Genomic DNA, 23,467 nt, shown 5'->3' with positions numbered 1-23,467 from the left:
ACAGGTGGATCAGAGGATCAAGGCCATGCTCATCCTCACCATGAGTTTGAGGCCAGCCTGAGCCCTACAAGACCCTGTCTCAAAAAAAGGAAAAGAGAGACAGAGAGAGAGGGGGGGGAGAAAAGACAAGAAAGATCAAAATGAACAAAAGAGAGCAAAGAGTTTAAAGGTGTAGGAGCTGAAGTAATAAAAAATAACTTAGTTTGACATTAATTTATTTCATCTGCTTATAGATTTTAGTTATAAGAATAAATTTTATAACCCATATTTTTCATATGCTTTTATATTATTACTAATACGTTATCATGTGCCCAAGAGCACATAAACTATTGCTATTTATTTGGGAGGAAAAGAGCAACAACACTGAAAATTTTTTCAGAAGATAAATATTTAAGAGTTACTCGGCCTTGAAATTGCCAGCAGTTCAGGATTGTGTGTCCTTAGAGAAATCACCTTGCAGATTCAGAACAACAAAACCAGTGACTGAGTACCAAAATTAATTAGATCACCTGCCAGTTAATGCTCAACTGTGGAAAATTCAATCATGGTGGATATGAGAGATGATTTCTTCCAGAAGCTCCATTCATTAAAAATATATCTTAGTGCCTGAGTGTGCATCAAATTCTCTTGCAAAATAAACACTTCCCACACAGGTTAAAAATCAGTTGCTTCCAAAAGAGGAAACTACCTAAAAGGAAAGCAGTGGACTGGAGCTGGATCTCAGTGGCACAGTGTGTAAGCCATCAGTAACAATAACATGGGTGTGGATCCCTTCGGGGCTGGAGAATGTGCACACAGCACGTGGCTCCACTCGGGTGGCACTCTGATTCACGTGAAAACTTGTCTACCTTTGGAAATTTCACTTAAAGATGACAAAATAGCAGACCGAATAGAAAGAAAACGCATCAGGCTGACTTCTCTCTAAGTCTGTCCAACACCAGAATCCACCCTGCGTCCTGCACCTTTGACTGCTTCTCCCTGGAGGAGTGACAGTGCCACCCATTCAGTTCTCAGTTGTGCAAAATTCAGTTTATCCTGTCTAGAGTTCTGTCGTGTCTAGAGTTCTGTCGTGTCAAGAGCCATTTTTTTTTTTTTTTACAATCTCAGAGAAACACAGAAGGGTTGTTTGCAATGTGGGCATGGAGGTTCCCCTATGTGACACAGAAGGACCCAAATGATGCTCTTGTCAACCCCTCCTCAAAGAATTCTCGCAAAGTGGGAAGCCGGCACACAAAACAAACCCAGCGGCTGCCAAAGAAAGGCAAGCTTTTCTTTTATTCCGGGGCTCAGAATGAATCAGTTGGTATCATTTTACATAAATCCAGGGAAAATCCTTGCACTGGAGCTTTTGGGCATGAGAAAAAGTACTTGGCCAAGTTCTGAGCCAAAGCCACCTTAGATATGAGTGTGCACCCCCCCACCTCCCCACCACACCCCCCACCCCCCCACCCCCACCCCCACCCCCACCCCCGGGCACCATGATCACAGCTCATCCTTACAGCTACAGGTGACATGAACATGAAACTGAGGTTGGAGGGCGCCCCCTCCTATTCAGCCGGCAGCACACCTCAAAGTGCCCTGTACACCCCAAGACTACATCAGGCTGGAGAGATGTGCCCAAAGCCAGGCACCTTGATGCTGGGGATGTCGTTCTTCCGGTAGAAGTCGGTCTTCACGTGGTTCACACGGCCCTGGCCTCTGTTCAGGGTCTCGACGGGCTGATTGATGCGCTTCCCATAGAAAGAGGACATCAGTACTGGCACAGTCCTTTCCTGTTCCTGGGAAGATGAGACACACGCAGTCACCGTCGTGAGCTCAGAAACCTTTCTGCCCACAATACCAGAGCGCTGCGGCCTGTCCTTCGGCTGCACCTCACCCAGGTGGAATTCTGCACATCTGCAGCTGCACAGCCAGGGACCCCAGTCCTGCTACTGCCACCCCGCTATCTGGAGGAGACGGGAGACCCTGAACTGGGCACCAGTTGTGGTCTGACTTCAGGGACTCTCCCTCCTCCTTCTGCCCCTTCCCCTGCCCTCTCCCAGCCAACCCCTTGCCAGCCCCTCTTCACCCGGGCACACGGAGCAGCATCCTTGAGCTTCTGGGATGTCTTCTTCCCACTCACCCTGTTTAATTTCACCAGAGGCCTTTCCTGACCTCTCCCCTCCCCAGGGCCTCCTCATCTCCTTCACTATCCCTACATTTTGAAGGGCTTTCTGGCATGTTGTCCATCAATGTGGAAACAGTTTGTCTCTTTGCCGCTCGCTCCTCTCTTGGCCAGAATCCAGCTCTAAGAGGCTGGGGGGCTGGCTCCTAAGTCACTTTGTGCTCCACAGTAGAGAGGAGAGCGCCAAACAATACCTCATCTGAGCCTCCTTCTCATCAGAAAGTAGGAACTCGGAATGCATCGGACATGAGCATGTCTGTGAAATAGGTGATGCTGTGGTGCCTTTGTCTCTTAACTGTAGCTCAAATTAAGAGAGTGAAAAGGGATGGGATGGCAGGGACCACTGGCCTCACACATGGGAAGCAAGCACTCGGCCACATCTCCAGACTTGGCAATCTGAATAACAGCCACTGGGGGTGGGGGGCTGTCTCCAGTGGCTCAATAGAAATCCCACCACAAGCTTGTGTGCCATAATGTCCATGTGATGTGCTGTCTAATAGTCTCTGCATACCCAGTCCCTGGCCTTTAAAGAGCCTGCCACTCTCACTCAGAACTGAGGAACATGTCAAAAGGCACAAGTGTCTAACTTAGACCGGGCTGGGCCCAGCCTGGCCCAGGAGAGGAAGCACCGGTCTTCTTGCTGTGACCTCAGCCAGTCACCTCCCTTTTGCAGGTAATTCCTCCCTTTGGAGAAGACCGGGGAGTCAAAGCAAATCTGTACCCCACATGGTGGGAACTTGAGAACTAGATGGGGGAAATAAAGAACAGTGTCCCTAGAAAAGCAGCAGCAGCTTGGGCTCGGTGTGTAACTGACCAAGAACTCCTATCTGTTGAAAAGTGCTTCCTAATTTTACTCTCCTTAAATTGTTCAGTTCCCTAGGACCAGTCAGAAAAATTAATGGAAAACTGACGTCAGAGAAGAGGAGCTTAACTTCTTAGCACAATAAAATAGCTGCAAGCCACCTAAATAAATAAATAAATAAATCTGCATAAAGCAATGGAGCACATTGTCAAATATTTGCATACGGTCACATATATATGTGTAAGCCTGTATATACATGCAAATATAAAGATAAATCAACAACATGTTTATACATGTACATACATATGCAACATACATGTGTGTATGCATAGATATCTGCAAATCTTGCATGCATACAAATAAATACGTGTGTATAAAAATTATACACAGGCACACACATACGTATATATATCCACGTGTTCAGTATATTCACATGTATGCACATGGTCATGTACACATAAGTGTGTACCCAATATACATGTATATGCATATACACACATAAATATGTGTACATTCCCGCACGTTTATTCACACTGAATGCATGAACATGTGTATGCGTGGGTACATACACGTGTGCATGGTCGATGGTCTAGTAACATCATTAGTGTATCTTACCTCCTCATTAATATGAAGCCCCAGGTTTTTGGCGTGCTCTCTGTCATCTCGATGTAATTCCTGGTTATAATCTAGTCTCCTCTTAAAAACACAGTCATAGAGGGAGATGACCCCTGTCTGGGAATAAACGGAGATAGTCACAGGTGTGCTTGAAGGATGAGCCACTGGTGTCAGACACAGCACTGAAGCCAGCATTCAGTGGGGGCTGGGGTGTGCAGAGTTTCCGTTTGTGTGAGTGAGCACTGAGGAGTGACCTGGAGTGGAGAGGAGTTCAGATGCCACCAGCAAGAGCAGTGTGGTGAGGACCAAGTCTGGGTGCGGGTGTTTGGCGCTGCACACATGGCACCTTGTCTCTGCATCTCACAAGGGAAGAAGAGCACAGAGGTTCACTCCGGCCTCTCTTATGGAGACACCCAGGCCCATTCATGAGAGCCCCACCCTCAAGGCCTGATCTCCCAAAGACACACCTACTGACCACATGTCTGAGGGTGAGGTTTAGTGCAGAGGATGTAAACACTCAGACCAGAGTAAATCTCCTCTAGCTGACTAAGGAAGTTCGTGTGTGTGTGTGTGTGTGTGTGTGTGTGTGTGTGTGTGTGTGTGAGAGAGAGAGAGAGAGAGAGAGAGAGAGAGAGCAAGGGAGAGAGAGAGCATATGTGTATGTGCTCTGTATGTTTGTGTATGTTTATATATTTTATGTATTTTTTAAGATTTTATTTACTTGTTATGTATACAACATTCCGCTTCCATGTATTATCTGCACACCAGAAGAGGGTACCAGGTCTCATAACAGATGGTTGTGAGCCACCATGTGGTTGCTGGGAATTGAACTCAGGACCTCTGGAAGAACAGCCAGTGCTCTTAACCTCTGAGCCATCTCTCCAGCCCCTATTTTATGTATTTTTTTATTTCTCAGAATTTTTAATACAACCTTATTCTGCTATGAAAAAGTCATCAGCAACTGGATGCCATGACAATATAACCATACTTCAAGCTGCTGGCCAATGGTCAAACTGTCTACATGTAAACCCCCCTCTTGAGATCAAGACAAAAAAATATTTTTCTTAAATCCCACATATAGCTATAGCACTTGGTAATTTATTTCCATGAATATATGTAATATGTCTACATATATAACATAAGCACGAATTACACATAAAAAGATGCATGAACACACAGCTTAAATGTTCTGGAAGATGACTTGCTAATACAACTATTTTCTATATATCTCTGACTTTCTTCCACTTTTTTTAAGTCATTCTGATTATGTGGTATCTAATAAAATAAAGAATTCATGTATTAGGTGGTATTTCATCTTCACCTCGCATGTCTGGCTTGGGTTTGTTACTCTAGATACCCTGACTCATTCCATAACAAAACTGGACTCTTGGCTTGTCTCTGGGATTTGAATTGAGCACCAGCTGTGTCACTTATCCTGCGGGGTGGACTGGTTTAGGTGTTTGTGTGTTTGTTCCTGGGAATGATGCTGGAAAGATTTCCTCCGTGGGACAGAGACAGACTGAATAGTGGAAAGAAAGGGTGCACTCATGTTGAGTGGGCTGGAAAACACAGCGACCCTGTTTACAGAGCACAGGGGCCTGGAGCTGCTTGACGGGGACGGGGATGGCCAGCAACGCAGCTGCCAGCAATAGGGGTGTTCATGGATCATATACCAAGTAGATCTGGGGGAGACAGCTCAAACCAGGCAGTGCCCTGATGTGACTGCCATCCAGTGAGGGAAACGATGTGGTTTTTAAGAATCGCTGTGTTGAGATTTGTAAGAATTTTCCCAGCAGTGTGATGTACAGGGAGCTTTCACCCACTGGCGAAATCCTAGCCTGACTAAACTCCATGTCTGCATCACTGCTGGTCATTATTGTGTTCATGCCAACTGCCCTGGGTGTTGTGTCTCCTAAAGGTAACATGTGACCCAGAGAAAGTTTTTTTTTTTTTTTCTTAAACCAACTCAATGGAGAATGGATAAATTATCTGCATTTGGTATTGCAAAATTGGCTAGTTCTTTGTGTCTTCACATCACACTAAAGACAACAGTAAATTCTAGATGAAATACGAAAATAAGAAAAAAAAATGAAAACCCATAAGGGGCCTCCTACACATGAAAGCAATAAGGAAAGTATCACAAAGAAAACATCAATCACTTTGAATCCATAAAACTAGACATTTGCTTATCACATAAATCTAAGTTTCTTTAAAAATCCATTTTAAGGCATGGCTGGGACATCTCAGTGTCTTGAACACTCGGTACAGATCTGCCACTGCAGATGCTGATAGGGCCACCAGCCCTCAAAGGCAAAGTAGAGCTTTCTGGGAGAGGCAGCAGGGGCCCTTCAGTAGCACAGAGGGAGCCCAAGCACGATACCCACTCTGCAGGGATGGTGGGTGTCAATTCTCGGCATGCCCGTCCTGGCGCTCTTCAAGGGAGGAATCAAGATAAAAGGCATAGAGCTACTGGCCAAGACTGGGTGAAGCTTGCAGCAAGACAAGCATACATAACTCGAAAGCCCACCACACCGTGCTAGTCCCAGTACACAAGAACATTTTTTTAATTTTTAATTTTTACTTGTGTGTATGTGTGTGCATCTGTGTGAGTGGATCCATGTACATGAAGGTAGCTGCAGAGGCCAGCAGAAGGCATTGGAGCCCCTGGAGTTGGAGTTACAGGCAGCTGTGAGCCACCTGATGTGGATGGCAGAAACTGAACTCAGGTCCCTTGGAAGAGCAGCAAGTACTTTTAACTGCCTTGGAGGAGACCAGCCACAGTTCACAATATGATCACACTTGAGATCAAGTCGTTCCTTTCTGCACCCTGAGAACCACATATAAAAGTGGAAGAGAATGGTTTTCCCCACCCAGCGCCCATAAGTGTTCCCACTAGGTAACCAGTCAGCTCTGGTAAAGGGACTCGCATGGGAGGAGGAGGAGTGCCAATGGTAAGGAAATCTGGGATCTCCCTGGGCTGTGCTTCTTGTCCCCAGGCTCTAACCAACCCAACCCTCCCGAGTGCAGCAGCTCCTGCTGGGGCCCTGAGCTGATCCCAAAAGACCCAAAGGCAGAACAGATCCAAGAAGAAAATGGGCATGTAACCACTGTTACCCGAACACTCCACACCACAGAAACCTGCTGCAAGATGCAGCTTCACGGGGAAAAAGAGAAAAACAGTCTATTGCTTTTCATTTTAATGAGATGGTCTAAAACTTCATCAGGAGAGGCAGCTAAGGGCCCCTGTCGCCTCCCAATTCTAGGGTGTTGCAAGCGCCTAGGACATCTTGATCTGGGTTAGGGATTTCACTGCTTCTAGGTAGGATCTGAACAGTAGATGCTCCCTGCCCCCTACCCACCCCACCCCACCCCACCCCTGCCATGTGTGTGCTGCATATTTAGAACGTTCCAGAGTAATAAGTGAAATTTTCTATCATTGAAGAATAAAAAGAAAAAAATTACTGGCAGATGGGCAGCCTCACTGAGAGAAATGCTGTTCATCCCCAGTGCCTGGACAGGACCAGAGTGTGTCTTCCGCTACTATCTTTCATCTTTTCTTCTTTTGTTCCTTTGTGGCTTGGAGCAAGATGATTTTAATAAAAACCAATTGGGACTGAGATTCTATCACAACACAGACTTATTGCTGCACAATTAAAGTCACTCTCAGAATCACCTATGTCTCTCCCTCAGATTCAGCTTTTAAAAAACAGAGCAAAACAGAAAATATTAGCTTGTGACCTCTGCCTGTGACTTCTACATGTGACCTCTGCCTGTGATCTCTGCCTTCATCTGCCTGTGACCTCTGCCTTTGTTTGCCTGTGTGTTAAGCATCGCTGAAACATGGTACCACCGTGCGCTACTTGTGGTGTCTGATGTCCTCAGTTTGCCTCCTGTGCCCCCAACTCCTGAAACTGAGTAGTCTCCAGCCAGGTGTGTGTGTAGACGTCATCTGTGCAATTGGGGCCTTGTGTCTTCCACTCCCATCATGCCTTAGGTCTGCTCCTTCTGCAGTTTGGGTCCAGCCATGAAGATTTGATTTCCATTGCTAGGTATTAAGGGCTGGGACTCGACCTGAATATAGTGTAAGAGGTGGTACCTTTCACAATGATTGACATTAGGTGGGGTTTATCAGGGCACTCTGCTGGCTCTACACTGAGTGAGGCAGAGGCCAAGGAGGCCCATGTGGGCACACTCCTGGTCTCTCAGCGTGCCCTGCACTACTGCAGGAAGCACCTGTGGGCACACTCCTGGACTTTCAGCGTGCCCTGCACTACTACTTCAGGACATTGAGTCAGTGAGACCATTAACACAAGTGGTTTCTGGAAACCTGAGAACTGTGACCTAAATAAACATTTTCTTTATAAGACACACAGCCTTAGGTGTTTCGTTATAGTGATGGCAATGAGCTGAAAGTAACTGTAAGGTGCCACAGTAGAGGCTCCAGGACAGAAATTCGGGGACCCCACTGTAAATGAGACTACAGTCTGAGCATGGGAACAGAGCCCCACACTAAAATAGATAAAACATGATTAAAACACTGAAGTCATTCAGATGAACTGATGGGCCACGGAAGAGTCGAGTGGCACAAAGGGAGGGATGGTCCGTTCTCATTTGCTCTGAGCTTGTGGACAGACCCGGGCATCACCCATAGCCGGTCACATGGCGATGCCGCAGCTAGAACTCTGCAGAGCAAACCTCTCGGGTGCTGTGGACTGAGCTGTATCATCCGGAAACTCACATGTTGATGTCTTATACTGGGGGATACAGATCACTAAACTATTCAGAAGCAGGTTTGCTGAAGACATACTTTGTTAAAGTGACGTCACGCTAGGGTAAGCCAACACAGTGTTCTTGAAAATGGAGACCTATGTCAGGAAGGACAGTGTCAACAGGACAGGAAGATGACTGTCAAAGAGAAACGAAGGGATCAGAGCCCAGCTTTCCCTCTGAGCCCACACAAGGGACCAGACTTTCACCCTCTAGGACTGTGAAAGGCGAGTTTCCATTGCTTTAAGCAACCAAGCCTGCGGCACTTTGTGCCATACTGCTGGTTAACACACTTGGTGAAAGCATCTATCTTTGGGACAGCTGGGAAGCCAGAATGGCATTAGATCAGAGGCTATTGCAGCAGGGCCGGAAGTCTAAGGAGCACACTCTGCTGGGTATACTGAGGTTGCTGGCTGCTGGAGCAGACTATACTAATATACAATTACACTCTGCTCCTGAGGGCCCAGGGGGTTGCCTCTCCAGGCACATGACCACTTCTACCCAGTGGACTGTGAGCTGAAGTTGCATGTGGCTCCTTAGACAAAAGCGCTGAGGAGCCGGAGGGGTCATAACATGGGGTGGGAGCAGCCTGCAAGGAGGCTGCTGAGTGACTAAACTGAGCAAGGACACACTGCCGACACCATTGCAGATTTGGCATGAGAAGTAACTCAGCTGAGCTCTGTGGAGTCATTTGTTGTTGCAGCATAACCAACTTTGTCCTGACTGATGCAAGTGGGTGACTGAGGAAGACAGTGACCACCTGTGGGCTACAAGGCCCGACCTCCACCCTGAGTGGAGTTTCATCACATCCCCCATCTCTTCCCCTACCTTGGAAGCACTCCTATTCCCGCCCAGAAGTTACACACACTCTCATGTAAACAATGGGTGTGAGGTTTAGAATAAATTGGGATCCAAGTCCTTTGTTTTTTCCTCCTTTTCATATGACACTAAATATACAAACACTCTTCTTTATCAGATTAAATCAAATTCTGTGAGAAAGAAACAAGAAAGAAAGGTGCATACTTTCGTAATCTTTTTGACAATTTGACACATGCTTATATATACATGTTTATCGCAAAGTATTGTGATCATATCCACCCCTGTCACTCTCTCTTATCTCCCTCACACTCCTTGTGACCCGTGTGTGTGTGTGTGTGTGTGTGTGTGTGTGTGTGTCAAGGCTGCTTGTGTGTGCATATTCATATGTAATTACAGTAAGAGTAATAGTATATGCTCACCAAACACATCTCTATTCCAAGACAAATTAAAGACACAATTCTATGTTTCCCTGCAGTGGTCTGGGCTAGGAACATGGGTGGTGCTGAGGCATGCCATCTCCAGACATGCTGTCTCAATCTCTGTCTGTGTGTTGAGAATTCAGAGGACCCAGGAAATGATTCAATGTCTCAGAGACCACCAGGCCCTGCAAACAGTGGAACCACTAAACAGAGGGACCAGGCCTGCTCAAGACCATGCCAGTCAACACTGTGACACGGCTAGGGAAGGGGCTTATGAGGTCCCACCCCTAAGTGAGGAGATTTCAGCCGGTGGTGGCTGCTGAGGGTGGGGAGAGTCAGTTTTCCTCAGGACTGTCAACTATGGGAGTTGACCCAATGCTCCCAACACCCACTGCATATGGACAGGGGATGGAAGAGAAATAGGTGGAGGAATGTGAGAAGGAAGAGGAGGGCAAGGAGGAGGAAGCAGAGGAGTAGGGGGAAGAGAAGGGGAAGGAGGGGGGAGAAGGGAGGAGGAGGAAGATGGGGAGATGAGGATGAAAAGGACCAGGACAGAGGAGGATGAAAATGGGGATGAGGAAGAGAAAGATGAGGATGGGGATGAGGAGGAGGGGAAAGATGGGGAGGATGAGGGAGGAGGGGAGGAAGAGGACCAGAATGGGGTAATAAGGAGGATGAGGAAGACAAGGGGGAGGATGAAGAGGAGGAGGATAGAGAAGAGAAGAGACAGGTGTCCTAAAGGGGCTGCAAATGGGGAATGGAGGTGAATATGACATAAATATGTCATATTCATATATATAATTATCAAGAGATATGGAATAAAAAACAGAATTGTTAAATAAAAATATAAATAACACAAATTATTTTTTTTCTTAAAAGAGGGACAGTGGTTTGTGGCGCCACTGCCCCAAGAGCTCTCCAGCACTCGCATTGGGCAAAAGATGAGAAATGAATCAGTGTCTGCAATATTACACTTACTATCTTCAGCCCAGTGTTGCACTTACGTGACACTAACTGCTCATTACAGAAAAGCTCTACCTCATTGTTAAGTGACTGCTGCTTCCTCTCTCTGGTGTAAATATTCCCATGGTGGGGTCTGGAGAGATGGGCTCAGTAGCTAACAACACTTAACACTTGCAAAGGATTTGAATGTGATTCCCAGCACCTGCATGGCTCTTGCCCTCCTGTAATCTAGTTCTGGGGGCATGATACCCTCTTCTGGCCTCTGTGGGCACCAGGCATGCACAGACATACATGCAAACAAAAGACCCATACACATAAATAAAATAAAATTTAAATTTAAAAAAATGTTCCCGCTGAGGCCATTTGGGGGCAGCCAACCAAGTACAGAGTTCAGAAATGATGCTTGAAAAGGATCTGGCTAAGTGTCTATGCCTGAATACTGAAGTGTCAATCACCTGCGAATGGCTGCTACCCCTCACCTCAAAGTCACAGCACTGCCCGCTGCGGACATCTGGCCTATTTTCAAAATTGAAAATCCTGAAGTCACTGATTCTGGAAGTGCCGCCTTTGACTTCTGATGAACTCAGAGCATCTCCGTGGGAGTCGGCGGTATGCTGAGCTAAGAGAATTTTGACAGCACTCCAGACTGTGGTTTAGAGGGCTGCAGCTTGTCAGGAACGGGAATCAGAACATTTGAAGGACTGTTTAACTCTTCTCCGTGGCTTGTCTGTGGACAACGACGAGATCCTGTTCCCTCTCCTGGCACATTGGGATCGTAAGCTTCGACAATTTTTACAACTTCTCAAAAGATCTGAGACTGTTTTCCTCTTGAACTGAAGTCAGCAGAATTCCTCCTGGGTGACTCACGTCTGTCTCACACTGGAAGAGTGGTTTCTGCCTTAGTTCTCGGGCCTCCTCGTTACCAGGGGAGGACGGGTGACTGCAGGGCCAGCCGTGTTCCCCCTCCACTGATACTAGCTCCTCACTGGCCAGGCTTCCAGAAGCTCACACCAGGGAGGATAGGATGATCTCCAGAGGCTGAAAACTCAGTTGTTTCCTTGTGCTGCCTGGTTACAATTATTCAGACTTCTGCAGTGGCTGGAATTTGCTTTGTTCGTGTGTTGGAACTTGGTCCCCGGGGTGACAGTAATGTAAGATGGTGGCTCACTTTTAAGAGCCAGGGTCCTTAGGTCACTGCAGGCACAGCTTTGAAGGGATTGGGAGGACGCACGAGTCTGCTTCCTAGCTGTACATGTGACTGCTCGCCCTGCCGAGTGTTCCACCGGTGCCTTGAGGTAGTGCAGCCAATAGACAGAGTCTCAACGCAGACCAACGTCTGCCACTGAGAATTTTAGTCCTCAAAAGTCTGAGCTAAGTAAACTCGTTTGAAAATGTTTCACTCTTCCCCCACCAAAAAGTTAAAAACTCATAAATAAACAAAAGACATGAAAGAAAAACCTCACTTTCTCCATTGGTCACTTGTGCTGTGCTGAGAACCTTAGAATCTTATTAGAGTACGAGAAAGCTGCTCATCAAACTGTGAAATAAAAAATGTCAGCACACATTGCCAGGTGAAGAGAGCCAGCTGAGCTGGGAACGGCTGCGCATGCGCAGCGCATGCCTACAAGGCTAGTGCCTCAAGCAAGAGGCACTGTCACCACGAGTTTGGATTCGTCCTTGTCTGCTTGCAGAGGTCCAGGCCAGCTTGGGGACGTTATCAAATCCCGTCTCAAAAGAAGAAAAAGAAAAAGAATAGAAGGTGTGGGGAAAGGAGGAGGGGGTTTAGTCACTGGGATGCTCTCCTTATAGGCTTGAGGGCCTGAACTGAACCCTCAGACCCCACATTAAAACATTTTTCAAAAAGGGCAGGTGCAGTGGCTCACACTTGTCATTCCAGAGCTGGCAGATAGAGACAGGCAGATCCCTGGGGATACACTGGCGAGCCACTCTAGCTTCCTAGGCAACCTCTAGATCAACGTGGGACCCCGTCCACACCCATAGCTGTCCCCTGGCCTCCATATGTGTGCACATACAGAGACGTGTGGCCCCTGCATGCACACAGACGAGAAACCTGAAAAATATGTGCATGCTTGTGTGAAGTTCTGTGCGTGAACACATGCTCAGACCCATATCGTTGCACGCAGAGGCACACAGCAGACAGACAAGCCGCATCAGTTTCTGGGCAGTGCCGCTGGTGGTAGGAACATTCTCCGTCCCTGTGGAAAGGCATACTGGCCTCCTCCCTCCCTCGTGGCTCTCGTTGCTGAGCTCCCAAGAGGAGCTGGGCCCCTCCTTTTAGAAGACACTGCCTGCCTTGGAGGAAGACTTTCTGCTCCACGCTCTGGGGCTTGCTGTTCCTGGGGGATAGTGGGTCACTGGACAAGCTCGCAGCTAGCTAGCACCGGTGAGAGGCACCTGTGACCCGCACCAATCACTGCATGGGTAGAGGACTAAATCACACATAATCCAAACAGAGAACCCCAGTTTGCTAATTTCCTCTTCTAAAGTAGGTGGCTTAGGCCTTCGCTTTTAAAACTTCCCGTTCCATGTATCCATCCCTCCTTTGTGGAGTTCCCAGGGTAAGCCAGTCTCTGTTTTGATTGGTTAGGAGATGGCATGAGAGAAATCAATCCTTGTCCGGGGCAGCTGATGATTTACTGGGGAAACACAGCAGTAAGATAAGCAAGTGAAATCTTTAGTAGGCTAGATGAGAACAGGTGCAACGGGGAAGAAAGGGGGTGATGAGTGGGAGAGGGAGTGGGCATGCAGACAGGCACTGTGCATTCTACTAGCTTGGCTGTGAGTCTAAGAGTCTACTGGACATGGGAGACAAGACCCCTGGAGCCTACCAGGGACATAGGCCGCAGAGTGGTTTACCCCCCCCTACAGCACTTAAGGGAGCTCAAACACACATGGTCAAATATGGCTGATGTCTAAAGTGACAGGTCACCATACAGTGAGGGCTCTGGGAGTATGCTCCCCGTGTCCTGGATGCTGGCCGTGGTCCTTGGGACTCTCTGCTTTGCTGCATGAGCTTTCACACACAGGAAGATCTTACGACCCTACACCGAGGACATCCCACAGTCAGGGAGGGATGCTCATGTGTGAGACTCTGCACACGCAGAAGGGATTCCAGCTCATCCCAGCAAAGCTAGAGTGAGACATGTGGAGTACGGCTTCCCTCAAAACATCTGCCATTCTCCCTAGCATGCTGAAAAAACATATTCTAAAGCCACTTAGGCGATTTCTTTTTAATGTAACTGTTAGATTTTGAGGGATTTAATCAAAACCTTCATAAAAGGGCATTCTCTTCCAACTCAGCTTTCCCTTTCAGGGGCAGAAGTGCCGTGCACAACACAAGAAGGAACAGGTAATTTAAAATGCCGCTGGACTGAATCTGCTTTGCTGCCTCTGGTTTCTTAGGGAAACACGGGCTGCTAGAGCCCCCTAGAGAGCAGTACCGGAGCTGGTCACATTTTAGATGGTGGCTTGAGAGGACACCATTTGCCATCCTATTCAGGGCATTATCTGGGCTTTAAATAACTTTGCAGACTTCAAAGCGTGAGTGTGGTCAGCTCTCTGGGGTGGATGAGTTAGAAGATTGGGGGCAATGGATGCATGCTCATATTTACTGCAGTCCTCTGAATTCATCTCTGGTAGTGAAGGAGGGTCGGGTATGTGAGAGACTGGCTGCTGGGAATGGGCACTTAGAAAAGAGAAATTAATCATTAGTAACTACAGTGAAAGAACAATGGCTGCATTACAGGGGGCCTGTTGCATCTCATGTCACACTGGTTAATTAAATAAATTCTCTCTCTCTCTCTCTCTCTCTCTCTCTCTCTCTCTCTCTGTGTGTGTGTGTGTGTGTGTGTGTGTGCATGAGTGTGTTTGTGTGTCTGTGTATCTCTCTGTGTGTAGTCCAGAAGTTGATAAACGTATCTTCCTCAATTGCCCTCCACCTCATTGTTTTTAAAGAGTCAGGGTCTCTCACTGAACCTGGAGCTCACTGATTCTGTGAAACTGTCTAGCAGTGAACTCTGAGCTCTTCCTGTCTCCATCTTCCCAGCATGGGGTCTGGATTACAAGCACAGCTGCACATATGGGTGATGGGGATTGGAACAAGGGTCCTTACACTTATGCAACTAGTTCTTTTGCAACTCAACTGTCTTCTCAACTCAGTGATGTCAGTTCTTACGAGCTTTACGAGGTTGAATCTGCTTGTCTCACAGATGGCTAGAATGACATAGAGGGTTTGTATCTTGGGCCAGAGCACAAAGCTAGTCAACATGGAGGCAGGAGTTCTCACCCACTTATGATTTAATTGTTTTTAAAATTTAGTTCATGTCTATGGTTTGGATCTGAAATGTCCCACAGAGCTCATGTGTGGAAGTCTAGTTCCCTAGATAATGTCTCTATTGAGTGGTGGAAGAAATGTAAGAAGCTGGACCCAGTGAGGTAGATGATTGGGGGTGTGTCCTTAAAAGTTGTTCCACCCCCTTGCTCTCTCTGTTTTCACTTCCCAGGCACAGTAAGGGGGAAAAAAAACCTTTATCCACCACACATTTGCACCAGGACATGCTGCAGCACAGGGCCAGGACCAAGTGACTGTGCACTGAAACCACCAGTCAACGCCAACTTCTTCCTCCTGTTGGTTTGCTTTAAGGCAGGTAAATTGTTGGTGGCAAAGAGCTGACCTTCACACCCGAAGGGCATCAGCAGATAGCCATCCACGACTTCAGTGCACTCCAGCTATAGACACAACAGACTACAGAGTGGGTGGTTTTAATCTCTTACTGAATGGAGCCTGGGATGCCCAAAGCTAAGGTTCTGAATGGTCTCCTACCTGGTAAGGGCCTGTTCCCAGCTTTGCAGCTGGCACCTTCTTGTTGTGTGTTCTCATAGTAGGAGGAGTGAAGTGTCCCCCTCCCTGTTTCTTACAAAGGTGTGATTCCATTTATAGATGCTCCACCTGGTGACCTAAGCGCCTCCAGGAGTACCCACTCCTAAAGCCATCACCTGAGGGGAATAGGATTTCCACATGCAAATTTGGGGATTTGGAGCAGACCTTGAGAACACAGCGCTGACATCGCTGACATCGGAACTGCTGTTCGGCTTGAGTAAACCCTGTGGATATATGCACGGTTGACTTCTCAGCAAACCTTATTCAAAATTCACCCTCATTATGCTTAAATAACCAAGAGGTCGGGGAATTCACTTCTTCAGTCCTGTTACTGCTTCAAAAGCAGCCCATGTTCTCTTGAGGGGTATGCATTAGTGCCGCAGGGAGCTAGCTAGTCAGGAGAATTTGGAGTTGTGTTTTGTTGCCTCATTGATCTTGAGACAATCTTGACATTGGTGGTTTTGTTTGCATCTTTTTCTTTCATGTACTAGTGAGGCTTCAGGAGTTAACCTTGGTCAGTAGCTCTGGTTGCTAAAATTGTGCTGCATTTGTGCTGGAGGAATCTTTTTTCTGTAAGGTGCTGGACAGTAACATTTTTAAGGTGTTGCAGGTCACCTAGTCTCTGTCAAAACTACTCAACTCAGTGCGGTAGCCATGGACAATATGAAGTTAATGGCGGGGGGGAGGGGGGCTGTGTTCTAGTTAAACTTTATTTAAAAGGAAGTGGGCAGAATATGACTAGAGCTAGAGGTGTCATGCGAAAAATAATAAATAAAAATAAAAAGTGGGAAAGAAACAAAATGGGAAGAAGAAGAATGTCAAAGTTGCAGAGCCTGAAGAAGCTGTGATGGAAAGGGGGGCTGGACCTGCATGAAATAAATGAAGAGGCAGGGCCTTTGTGGGGGGGAAGGGATGGACAAATGCTGACAGTTTGCAGGAACCTGAAAATGATGCATATTATCTAGAACAAATAGAAATATTTCTTAATTCTCACAACCGATGTTAAAGGAAAAGTTGACACAAAAAGCAAGTGTTCACCTCACAGTGAATCTGATACTGACAAATACAGGATGGAAAGAGGGGCTGCTGACAAAGCACGAGCCTGTTCCAGAGGTACTGGTGCTCAGGGAGCCGAGGGGAACACAGACAGCAGAGAGAAGTGATAATCTCAGGTGGACATGAAGTGTGCTCAGATTAGAACTGCTTTTCAGGAAGAGGGACTGACTTGGCATCCTTGTCCAGAAGAGGAGGCTCAGTAACTGTGTGTGTGAGGGGGGGAGGGGTCTGATATCTTAGTTTTTGAACTGATAGTGTGAAATAGCTACATTCCAATGGAAATCAGGTTTGATAAGTGGGTTTTGAAAGTATTAACCGTTGCTGGATTTCTTTTTGTTTTGTATCAATCATCACTCTACTTTTCCATAGAGGACAGCTTCCTGGGGCTGTCCCTTATCAGACAATATAGTTTCTCTTCACTGGAGAACAGCTTTTTCTCAGTTTTGGGAAGTTGTCTAGCGATTCCTCAATCAGAACTTATTCTTAACTAGTATGAGGAAGTACCGGCTACGATTTTGTTTATGTGTGTCTACATAAAATATCTATGTAAGTAGTTTTTGTTCTTAAATATCCACTGCAACAAAATCATGCCCATGCTCCTAGATTCCATCGAGCTAGTCAAGCCAGGAGAGCACTTCAGCTTCAGTTCAAGATGTACCTAAAGTGTAAACTTTCAAATCCAATGGTTGATTCAGCCGTTACCCAGGCAGCGACTCAGAAACAGCCATATCAGATTTCCTATCTGTACCATCACAATATTTATTTACAAAATTCCTTAAAGACTGATTTTACCACTACCAACAACTCCCCACCTAGACAAGGAAGCCAGACAGATCCTGGGCTAATAAGCTAAGCCCGGCTTAAGCGGATTTTTGAGGGTTCCTTTAGGGAAGTGCTCCTTTATGCACAGTTGAAATCTGTGTACTGAATAGGTGAGGTCGCTGGTGGAAATGTAGTCCGTGTGATTAGATGAACTGCCAAATGAGGGCCCACTAGCATAAGCAGGGGAACAAAATTTGACATCTCAGTTACTGATCTGCATATTATTTTTCTTTGCCCAAACTCAGCCTTGCTCTGGTCTCCCTGCAGATGTCTGATCTTTGCGTCTTCCATTGGAATAATACAGACAAGACGCACAGTGTGCAGTGTGGGAGACAGGCAGAGGAGAGGAGAGCACGTTCTCAGGAGTGAGAATGTATGGTGGCCAGAGAGAAAGTGCCCTGGTCTGCACATTCAGAAGCCTCGGTAGTGTTTCTAAAGTCTGTGGAGCAAACACCTTTCCCTAAGGCCTCTCCGTCCAGATGCCTGGCAGCCTGTTCCATTCGGCTTTAGGAGTGGGGGTGGGGGATGCCCTTGGTTTTTTATCAGAAAGCCGCCTGCTTTGTAGTAATTTTATAAACTTTGGGACTTCTGGAATCTATTAACGGCCTTCCAGGCAGGCTGAGGATGTAATGTCTCCTCTTGGGGCCAGAGCTTCAATGTGTGTCCCTCCCGTTCCTCCCATCAAACACCCAAGTCCTGAAGTTCCAGCTATAGAAGCTGTTATGCCCTCTAAATCAGACAATATCTAACTGCCTCCCTCACAGTCCACTCTGTGTAAACCTAAGCTGTCTGGTATTGGGTTAGAGTTTCAGTGGGGGGAGGGGGACTAGGAAAATAATTCTGTAGTAATCAGAATGTTATCTAGCTGTACATTGCTTACTTTATTATAAATAATGCAAGAGTGGTCAATAAATAGTTTCGTGCCCATGTACCCAGAATCCTTAGCTCCACCCTGCAAGTTAGCCTCTGTCTCTAATGCATATTTGTCTTGCCCCATCAGCTAACGTTTTAAACTGATGTCCTCTGGTCTGGGGGACACCCCTAAAGATGATGTGCTATGGAAGTTTCCATTACACAGACACAACCTTGTTGGCTGTTTGTCACATTCTGTGCACTAAGACTGTTGTGATCATTAATTTGGCTATCTTATAGGCGTTGGACACTTATGTAAAATTCATTCAATAGATGAAATTATTTACAGATCAGAGTTTATTTATATGGTTATTTTATTTATTATATGGTTAGCTTTGTAGACAGAGGTCTCATGATGTGGCTCAAATTGGCCTTGAATTCTCCTGCCTCAGACTCTTAAGTGCTGGGGGACAAACATGCACCATCATGCCCGGCCAACCAGTTTAAGGATATTGGTCACAGAATGTGATCCGAGGCAACAATGAGGTTAAAAGCCACAGCTACACACCCCATCCCTTCTAAAAATTCCAGCACGTTTCCAACGCTTGAGGAGACAGATCTGATGACAAAAGCCTCCCCTCTTGATCCTACTGTCTTTCCACATTGCTCAACCGTAAACAGACATGCTGTTGTTGGATAAGAGACCCTTCTGGGAGTGAGTTGGGGCTTGTGGTTGCTAACTTGGTTGTGCTAGAACTGCTGAAACAGCCTCACAAATGAAGAGGCTTAAACAATGACCATACATTGTCTCTTGGTGCTGGAAGCTGAAAGCTGAAAGCATGGAATCTAGTTCCCGGGGCCGTTCCTACAGAGGCCTGTGAGGGAAGACTGTGCTCCAAACTGCCTGTAGCATGTCCTTCCCTCACAAGCCTTCCCTCTACATTTTCACATCTTTCTCCTTCTGTGCATGTCTGTCTGTGCAAGCTTCCCTGCTCAGGTATACTGGATTAAGGGCTACCCCAAAAGATCACCTCATTTTGATTGCCACTTTAGAAGTATGCCTCCAGGTAAGTTTGCGTTCTGCAGCACTTGGAATCGGGACCCTACAACAGGAGTTTTTAAGAGTTCAGACACTAAAGTTGCCTACAGCAAGAATGGTTCCTGTTGCTGGAGTGCCTGACACTTCGAGTCTGCTGGCATGTTGGAAGGGAAGAGGATTCACTTGAACTCTGGGATGGCTGGTAGGAGGGTAGGAAGGATGCATTATGTAGGAACACCTTAGACACTGTGAAGGAATAAAAGTCCCAGGCACTTGATTAATCCACACCCCTCTTCTGGGCAACTCATGCAGCGCCACAGCAAAAAAAAAAAAAAAAAAAAAAAAAAATGGGTGATCAGGTCCTGAATTCTTTCTTGGGGGCAAGCATCCATATTTAATGTCTCTTTTCATGATGCCACCCTGAATCTGGCATCCTAAGCAGGATGGGCTGATGATATTTAGTCAGGAACAAATGACCCCACACAGCCTCAATTTGCTTCTTCTGTATTAGTGGCTGGTGTAGAGTGCACAGTGGCCACCTTAGACCACAGAGTCATGCCCAAGACCAGCAAGCGCCAGCAAGCCGGAATCTGACTACAGCTCCCATCCCAGCTCTCTGCACTCACTGGTCACACTCTTTGTGCTGGATAGTTTAATGTCAACTTGACACAAACTAAAGTCATTGGAGAAAACAGAAACTGGAATGAGAAAGTGCTTCCATAAGGTCAGGCTGTAGAAAAGTCTGTAGGTCATTTTTCTTAATTAATGACTAATGGGGGAGAGCCCAGTCCATTGTGGGTAGTGCCATCCCTGGACTGTTGGTCCTGGGTTATACAAGAAAGCAGACTCAGCAATCCATGAGGAACAAGCCAGTAAGCAGCACTCCTCCCTGGCCTCTGCATCAGCTCCTGCCTCCAGGTTCCTGCCCTGTTTGAGTTCCTGTCCTGACTTTCTTTGATGATGAACAGTGATGTGGAAATACAGGCCAAATAAAGGCCTTGCTCCCCAACTTTCTTTTGGTCATGGTGTTTTGTCATAGCAACAGTCACCCTAAGACACTCTTACTGTCTCTGCCATTTAGAGACCAGATGTTTCCCACACCCTGAACCATACCGGCATTGTAACTGGGCCTAAGGCTTGTTTCCACTGCTACCCAAGACCTGGTACAGACAGCCACGGGGAGTTGAACCACCATAAGTAGAACATCCCTGGTTCTCACTTACCCCCCTTCCCCGCCCCACCTCAACAGATCCTGGGCAGAAAGGGTGATTTGGTGTCCTTGTAGTAGTCACTTAGCTTTTTAGAGAACAGACAACTAGTGACTTATCCGCTGTTCCCAGAGGGGTACGTACCTCTGGCCAGCTCACCAGGAAGGGCTCTGATTGCCTGATCCTTTTATGCTCGGACCTCCTCCCAGCTCCCATCCTCACTTCCTGAGGGGCCTACATCCGGTTGTGGTGGCCATATTCTTGGGATCGTTGTGCTTCGGCTCAGTTGAAGGCCTCTCTTGCCTGCTAACCATGCCTGGCCCACTAGCATATCACCCTCCAGCCCCTTCATAAGCAGTCGCATGGAGTCCTGCCCCATGTATTCAACCCTAGCAACACTCAAACTTGCAGTCCTGTAAGCGGTAAGCCAGGTGGCTTCCATGCCCTCCACGGTGTAGCATACCCCGCCCCTCATACAATTCCTCTGGACTCTACAGCTCTGTACAGTTTGTTCTGGTCACTACCCTCTGACGCCACTGGCTATGTAACCCTTGTACCTTGTCCCCAACACTTGGCAGGTTGTCCCTGGCACTACCCCAAGCGCTCAGTCCTAGCCCACTGGCCACAGTGTCACACTATTCCAGAAGCCCTGCCCTGTCACTATCTGACAGCCCCAGTGATGTAGCCCAGTCCCTGACCGCTCCTTAGCACTGAAGCCCCGCCCCCATCCCATCCCTGGCAGCCTCCAGGCCCCGCCTTAGTAGGGCGGGCCCCGCCCCTCTCCTCCCTCCGCTGGACCTGCTCACTTGGCACTCGCGGTTGAAGTAGCTGAGCTCCTTGGGGCCCTGGCGCCGCGGCGGGATGTAGCTGAAAGCTGGCATAGCTGAGATGGGCAGAGGTCGGGGTTTGCTCCGCAGTGTGGAGGCAGAGATTTCTTCTTCTTCTTCCTCCTCCTCCTCTCCCTCCTCCTCTTTTCCCCCATTTTCCTCCTTTTCTTTCACGTCGCGGGAGTCCATGGCCCGCTACTCAGTCTTGGCCGGTCCCTCTGCCTAGGGAGCCCAGGCCTCAAGCATCAGTTTGTGGGGTTTCTGCGTCCCTCTGGGCGTCTGCGCTCAGCCGTTGCCTGGCAACTGCGCCTTGGCCTCAGCATCCGTTGAGTGACGAGGCTGCCTCCCTTGCCACCTCCTTCTAGGTCCTTCTCGCCACACCCAGGGAGAGACCTGCCAGCCGTTGTGGCTGGCTTTGCAGGTAGGAGACGTCTACCCATTCCGCTACATGGGCTTTCCCAGCACAGTTTGTTCCAAGTCCCCCAGCAGCTCTCAGCTTCTTAGGTTACAACAGAAAGCTTCTATGCATCAGGATCTGACGGTACAGCCCTGAAACAAACAGCCCTGGGTCACAGGGAGGTTACAGCCTGGAGCAGTCAGGTAACAAAGATGAGAAGGCTGCAGAGGTCCAGGACAGAGCGATCCAGCAGAAACGTGAGGGCCACATGTGTGACTCGAATAATGGAAAGTTAAAGGCACAGAGGAGTGGGCGGCACACATGTGTCTCCACCTGCCGTGGTAGATACGCTTCACATGTGGGCTGGGAGAGTAACAGGAGCAGGGCAGGGGAGAATGACTGTTCATGAGGTTTAAGGCAGCTCTGACCACTCTTCCTCTTCAGCTATAGGAATCCCACGTCTTCCTTTCCCCCCCGGTCTCCCCTGGCAGATTGCCCGAGTGAAGCATGAGTCAGAGAAAAGACCAGGAACTTTCCCACCATAAGCCAAAGTCTCGAGGGCTTTAGCCTTGCTGGGAACCACTTAGCAAGGTGGACCTTTCCCTGGAGCTTGGAGATATGTGAAGAAGAAGGGATCATCTCCCTTCTCCCATGAGCACAAGTTGTGAAAGCACGCCTGGTAATATTTCTGTCCCCATGAAAATATTAGCAAAATAAAACAACAATAAAAAAACCTCTGTAATCTATTCTCAACCTTTCCCACTACTCTCAGCCTTTCCAAAACCATTGCAGGAGGGGCCAGAGGGGGCCCAGGAGACTTTTCAAGGAGCCTTGTATGGATGATTCCAGACACACCCGGGAAGGTGGAGGTTACTGATACCAATTTGGGTGACAACTCAGCTCCAGCATTGCTCTAGCTGAACAAATTCTATTATTCAAAAATTCTATTCACAGCCATTCAAATGTCGCTCTGCTAGCTGCAAGTTCAGTAGGTGACATTTTGTTGTTAGTAAAAGAACACTTCGATAATAACACTTAGTTAAACACGCTGACTAGTTAGCTTTTAACTGTTAGTGCCACATCACTTGGAGTCACCTGAGAAAGGCTGGCCTGCTGGCATGCCTGTGGGTGATCATCTTCATTGTTCACTGATGTCGGCAGATCCAGCCTGTGTACGTACATGCACAGTTCCCTGGGAAGCTGGCCCTGGACTGTGTGTCTCCTTACAGCTTACAGAATCTGCAAGCAAGCCAGCAAACAGCAATCCCTCTCTGATTTCTACTTTGAGCTCCTGCGCTGAATTCCCTCAGGGATAGACTGTGGCCTGGAAGTGTAGACAGAATAAAACCTTCCCTCCCCTAAGTGGCTTTGTCCAGAGTGTTTTAATCACAGCAACAGAGAGGAACCAGTATGCCCTGGAAGGAAGGTTTTATTCAGGACTGTGACTGTCCATGTAGGGACCACCACAGCGGGGTCTTTCAGCCTGAGAATAAGATCAAGCTCAACTTCAAATCCAGTCAACATGGGCAAGTGAGGCCTTGGAACCAGGGAGCAAGATTACTGTGAGTACGAATCTACTAAGAGGAAAAGTAAAATATAGGGGAAACTAAACTGACATAGCAGAATGCCTGCTGAATACAAACCAGAGATCAGGTATCCTCTGGAGGATTGTGGGAAAGCGTGACCAGATGTAGGATGGAGGCAGCAGGGGGTAGGGGGGTTGGTTCTTGCTACACTGACTTTGGGTTCTTTGGTTAAAGCTAAACTGTGCTAAGAAAATACACAGGCGGCCTGAGAAGGTGATGTGTAAGAGAGAA

The 23,467-nt window shown here is 47.5% G+C and overlaps 1 protein-coding gene across 1 annotated transcript; it reads right to left on the bottom strand.

Moving 5' to 3' along the window:
* Positions 1 to 1,598: 1,598 nt before the first annotated feature.
* Positions 1,599 to 21,693, bottom strand: CUNH5orf49 (chromosome unknown C5orf49 homolog). The gene is given in 4 exon segments (XM_035438799.1): positions 1,599 to 1,778; positions 3,582 to 3,698; positions 21,233 to 21,475; positions 21,550 to 21,693. Coding segments are annotated over 4 exon segments (684 nt in total).
* Between the last annotated feature and the right edge of the window lie 1,774 nt (positions 21,694 to 23,467).

The sequence above is a fragment of the Cricetulus griseus genome, chromosome 2 (genome assembly GCF_003668045.3).
Source record: "Cricetulus griseus strain 17A/GY chromosome 2, alternate assembly CriGri-PICRH-1.0, whole genome shotgun sequence".
NCBI classification, from domain to species: Eukaryota; Metazoa; Chordata; class Mammalia; order Rodentia; family Cricetidae; genus Cricetulus; species Cricetulus griseus.
This window is presented reverse-complemented; position numbering and strand designations above follow the sequence as displayed.